The 6,000-nt window shown below is 39.7% G+C and overlaps 1 protein-coding gene across 3 annotated transcripts in view; it reads right to left on the reverse strand.

Moving 5' to 3' along the window:
* The window catches only part of LOC123757692 (angiotensin-converting enzyme), a 29,340-nt gene extending 24,956 nt beyond the window's left edge, over nucleotides 1–4,384 (reverse strand). For 2 of the 3 annotated variants that reach the window (XM_069327085.1, XM_069327084.1), the window contains exons 1-2: nucleotides 4,170–4,384; nucleotides 1,567–1,696 (exon numbers count right to left, since the gene is read on the reverse strand). In XM_069327085.1, coding sequence (XP_069183186.1) covers nucleotides 1,567–1,696; nucleotides 4,170–4,231 — 192 coding nt within the window. In that variant the 5' untranslated portion in view covers nucleotides 4,232–4,384. Of the gene's footprint in view, nucleotides 1–1,566; nucleotides 1,697–3,804; nucleotides 4,078–4,169 lie in introns of all 3 variants that reach the window. The other variant, XM_069327086.1, reaches the window with a different exon arrangement.
* Between the last annotated feature and the right edge of the window lie 1,616 nt (nucleotides 4,385–6,000).

The raw sequence follows: 6,000 nt of genomic DNA on the forward strand, positions 1-6,000 counted from the left end.
CTGTTCAGTAAAACCAAAGGAGGGCAAGAAACACACACACACACACAAGAGGTGATATGACCACGACTTACAGAATAATAACAGGAATCGACCAAATTGACAAAGAGGAATTCCTGAAACAAGCAACTTGAAAAACAAGAGGACACAGATTCAAGCTAACAAAGGTACCGAAAAAAAATATTATAAAAGTTTTCTTTTACAGAGTGGTAGAAGGTTGGAACAAGCCAAGTGAGAAGGTGGTGGACGCCAAAACCGTCTGTAGTTTCAAAGTGTTATACGACAAAGAGTACTGGGAAGACGGGACATCAAGATAACCTCAAGATAACATCACGAGCGTAGCTCTCATCATGTAATTACACTTAGGTAATTGTCATCCTGTAATTACACTTGGGTAATTGTCATCCTGTAATTACACTTGGGTAATTGTCATCCTGTAATTACACTTGGGTAATTACACATTCACACACATTTTTTCAGTGTTAGTGCTGTCAATAAGTGGAAAAGGTTAGACGTAAAAGTCGGTGAAGTTAATTCGATTCAAAGGTTTAAATGTAAATATGATATAAACATGAGAAATGAGTCATTAACTTAATCTCAGAACTAGAGAACATCTAGGTGAGTGCACACACAAACAAAAAAGCAAACATAATTAAGGAACAAAAACATTAAATGCAAACACACACTCACAGACTGAGCTCTCCCAGAGACAAAGTCTCCGTGTTGCAGTGGTAAGACACTCGTCCGGCGCTTCACAAGCGATTTGGCGTGGGTTCGAATCGTGGCCAGGAGGATTGACTGGGCGCCAATCCTTAATTGTAGCCTCTGTTCACCTAGCAGTGATTAGGTACCTGGTTGATAAACAACTCGAGAGTCGTATTCCGGGGAATATTAGGATTAAGGACCTGCCCGAAACGCTATGCGTGCTGGTGGCTGTACAAGAATGTACGAAACAGTATAGAGACAACCACACTAAGAAAGATAAACACCAAACATCCTTGAGACACAAACACTCCAAGACAGGCAAACTATCACAAAAGACACCCAACGAAAAAAAAAAGACCCAGAGAGAGAAAACAGGCACAGAAAACGGATCGATAAAGAGAAAACTGACCCAATGAGAAACAAACCCAAAGAGAAAACGAACCGAAAGAAAATAGGACCCAAAGAAAAGAACCCAGAGAAAACGGTCTCAGAGAAAACGGATACAGCGGGACAAAACAGATCAAATCAAAAACTTACTTTATAAACGATAGTACATTTATCATTCGGAAACCTAATTAAAAAATGTGCATAAAAAGCACATTAACTACTTAAGAGTCACAATAACAGCCTGGAACGTAGACATTGCCATTGTCAAAAACTTAATTCAAACAACCTAAACAAATCTCTTGCAATACTGACTGCACTAAGCACCAGTATATAGCAATCTAAACCAAAATTACATTTTAGAAACCAGGTTAAGTGACATTTAGGCAACAATTTGCAAGATGATATATTGTAAAGACAAAATGAGGTGTTGACGGACACATGAAAGCAACAAAAAGATATTAAGGGGTCGCATCTTACCGCAATCTCCCTGTTATGGTCGGTAATGTTGGTGAGGAAGGCCCAGGTCTTGAGATTGACAGTGTTGTAGGCCTTGGCGGCGGCGGCCTCGAACTCCGCCAGCAGGGCCCGGGCCTCGCCGTCCGTCGTGCTGACGAAGGTCACCTGGCGTTAGTGTTGCATGATACCTGGTGTTGGTATTGCATGGAGTATTGCACGAGAAATATGGAAGGAACAGGGACGAAGGTCTTCGCTAAAAATCTGAAAAAAAAAGTTCGCCCCGAGATTCTTCAAGTATCGATGGAGTTACTTACCATATCTGAACCTTGATTGTGGGTGATAGTCTGAATGTTAATAAATAGTTTGCGAGCTCCGAAGCGCTACGAGGTCATCCTTATCATAGAGCTTTTATTGACACAATCGATTTGAGAATGGTCCAGGACGGACCGAAACGTCGTCGTCCCTTCGCCTTCTAGTGTGTGGTCTGGTCAACATAGAGCTTTTATTGTTGAGGACGACCTCGTATAGCGTCTAGGAACTCGTAAACTGTTTAATATCAGGAAAAAAGTACACTTGGTATCTTGTAAGTGGCCACGTAAGAGGTACAGATCTTGTGAGTGGACACGTAAGAGGTACAGATCTCGTAAGTGGCCATGTAAGAGCTACAGATCTCGTAAGTGGCCACATAAGAGGTATAGATCTTGCAAGAGAGTAGATGAAATGGCCCCAAATCGCTGCAGTTTTGATTTTTCCGACTGCAGCGATTCGGCGCACGGGTTTTGCCATGTTTTTCTGCCTGCAGCGATTTGGCACGGGGGGGGGGGGGGGGGTTGATTTCAATCTTTCCGACGGCTGCATCTAGCCCAGGGTATGTTTTTAATTCTTTTTTTCGTCAGTACCTCGTAGTATCTTAATATTTTCATTCACTTATCATCCGCTCCCGTCCATCATATATAGTTTTCCAAAAAGGTTAATTAAAACAGTTCCCTACTATTTCGTTCAAGGGGATTAAACAGCAGGCTTCCGTCGCACTAAAATTTCGTTACCCCAGCGAGGGATTGCTCGCCTTATAGTCCATGAAAATTTCGCTCAAGGATATTAAAATGCAGCGATATGGGGCGTGTGTTTTGCGTTACTCCAGTGACCCTGAAATCTAATTTATAATAAACGTCATCCCTAGCCTATTTTAAATCTCCTATTTACTTCCAATCAATGTTAACCAGAACATCGACTGAACTAGTATTTACCCAGGTCTTCAACCAGCTCGGGTTCTGAGGATCTACAAGCTTCTCCACCCCAACGACTTGCACAATTTAGAAGTCTCTTATTTTCTGCCGCTATTTCCCCATTATTTGACAGTTGCAATATTGACAATCAATTTCCTATTTGTATGGGTTTTAATATAATTTTATATTTTAAGGATGGGCAGATAGTGGAGGAATATCCTGACGGAGGAGGAGGAGGTGCTGGAGAGCCTAGCAGTAGTCGAGCTCATACACCGCCATTAGAAGATAGCAACAACAGCAGGAACAGTCCAAATTGTATGTATCATCCTCAATAATTATTTTAATTCAATAACGTTTCATTATTTTATAAATATTCCTATATTTAATTTATATTATTAAAATCTCAGTTCTTTTGATTCTAGGTAGCCCTCTACAGGATAATGATGAGGACTCCCTGCATTTGGTTTGGGAAGCTGATTCCGATGTGGAAGCCAGCTAGCCTATCGGTAATTCTCCCTCACCACCTCAGCAGCAGCAGGTAGATTTTGTACTTCCTCCTCAACCAGAAGTACTAGAAGTGATCAATAATTTCAAGGGGGGTACATACGCCATTCCTATAGCATCCCAGATTATGCCCAAGGAGAGCCTGCCCATTATTTAACTATATATCGTGATTATTTTATCCGACAATTGGAATCCTTGTTCGATGTCATTCATCCCAATTTCCCTCCTGCACTATTAATTTACCCAGTATTGAATTTAATAATTATCTAGCAGCCTATTGCCGTATGTGCAACATGTGCCGAAATTCTTATAAATATTTGTACACATTCTCTCAATGCTGCTTATGACCTCGGGGTAATTTTAAATAAATTGTCTAACCTCCCTAAACGCGAGATTGATATTGCCTCCACAGATAATTTAGGTTCATGAAAGTGGATATTGGTAAACTTCGGTTTATGGATAGTCTGGCTTTACTAAATGGTGGGCTAGACAAACTAGCTAAAGAACATATCAAGGGTGGTAAACCTACCAGATACGCGTTAGTTATGCTAGATGACGTCCCTGTAGATGCCCACTCTTTATTAAAGACAGGCAAACAGGTGGGCTGTGGGCGATGGGGTTTCACCCCTACTTACAGGGTGTTAGTGAACCCCCTCGTGTGGGGTGGGGGTCACCCTCCACACCCCTCGACAGTGGAATAGATACGTGACTATAGTTAATGATAACCTTACTATACAATCTCATCAACGTACAGCCAAAGGTAAACAGGACATCCTTGTATAACGTTTCCTTGTAAGTCTGCCTGGAAGAAACAAAATCAATATACAACAATTAGCCAAAACTAATCCACGTTACATTAAGATATGAAACTCTTTCATGTCTAATAACACTCACCTCTCAAAAGCCAGAACCCAGGAACACAACCACACCAACACCACCAAACACACTCTCGTCATCGTCCCGCGAGAATATATTTTCCAACTACTTCAACAGGACACGACTGATTACTTATTACGTATATAATGTCTCGATTCTCGATAAGAAAGGCCCCAGCAACACACCCTCACCCTTCCGCTGTCTCGACCTAACTGACTCGTCTGCTACTCTGCTAAGCGCTAGTCTCATGTGAGGCGACCCAGGTGTTGCCGCAGTCGTAGTTTTCTGTACTCTGTTAATTTGAAAATGTACCACAAACTCCATGTATCATCCTGCGGCTGTCCTGTCCACAAAGGGAAGTAGTACCAAAACTGTAGTAATTTGCAGAGTTTAGTTGATGGTTGCACTGGTGGCTATAGTTAAGTATTTCCTACCCAAGCAGTAGGCTGCTGAAGTGTGGAAGTACTGTAATCATGTACAATTGGGAATGAAGCTGCTTGCTTGCTTGTTGAAGGAGGCTTGAGAGCTTGTTGATGGGTGGGGTCGTTGCATATACTTACATGGCCTCATGTTTATTTACATACCTCATCTTTAGGTATTTTAGCTTGTTCAATGAAACTGCAATATTATGATGGGATAGCATTCGCATCCCCTGGACTCCCCAGAGTCCCCAGAGAAACACACACACTACCCACTGGGGCGCATCCTATCCCACGATCGTCGACGCTCCTAAATTAACACAACAACAACACTACCCACTGTTCGTGATGATCTTAAATTAGCCTATGAATGACGCATGTTCGTAGGGTACGAACTCTGAGGCGCTGTGGTAAAAAGTTCAGGATTTGATTTTTATATTTGTTTCTTAATAACTGCAGTAATATTGTTAATGTAACATTTGTTATTGCAGCTCAAATTACTTCTGATAAAAACAGTCGTCTTACTGTAGAAAAAAAATAGTGTACATGTTAATGGAACTATAAAATATCAGTTTCAGTGGTTATAAATCTTCTACTGATGTGTCAGCTTAAAAGAAATTAATTTAATCTTTCTGAACTTTTATTTTTTTCAGAAATGGATACCTGTATTGACATAATATTTAATGGGGCGACTCTTTTATTGTATAATAATGCTGTTGTTTATTTGTAGGAATAAAGGGTAAGAAATGGTTACCGCCTATAGTGGCTAAAATTAATTGTGTATTACTTAGTCATTTCTGAAGTTGGTTACTAGATGATTTTACATGAAATGGAAGAAATGTTTTAACTACATTTTGTGATTATATTTTTTGAAATGTGTAAATATTGATTCATAAAAATTCAGTTTTTATGAAAAACATCTACAATTACAGGTAGGCAATTGAAAATGTGGAAGATGCAGAAAAAAAAAGTTTCATAAAAATCTCAGGCAATGAGACTAAACAGGTTTTTGTGCTAAAAGAATTGATACTTTTGAAGACCTTGATATGATGAGCTTGGACGTTCAATTACTTTATAAAAGAATGCATCAATTTTGCTAGGCATCGATATTTTATTAATTAAGCTGCATTTACCATATAAAATAATGCCACAATTTTCCTAGGCTTCAGTATTACATCCACAGCTCACAGGTTCTTGCTTTTTAGATCTTATGATGATATGTGTTGCATCTATTTAATAATGACAAATTTCTTTAAAGATCATGACGATTTAACAATTGTTTTTTAATGTCTATGCAAGAAGTAATTCATGTGTGATTAGCCTCTCTCGAATTAACCCTTAAAAGGTGGTTATCATCATGTGTTGATCCCTGGGGTAATGTGTTATCAGATGTAGTTTTTATTTATCACCCAGTATTCAAATTACATGTT

The sequence above is a fragment of the Procambarus clarkii genome, chromosome 19, assembly GCF_040958095.1.
Source record: "Procambarus clarkii isolate CNS0578487 chromosome 19, FALCON_Pclarkii_2.0, whole genome shotgun sequence".
Lineage (NCBI taxonomy): Eukaryota > Metazoa > Arthropoda > Malacostraca > Decapoda > Cambaridae > Procambarus > Procambarus clarkii.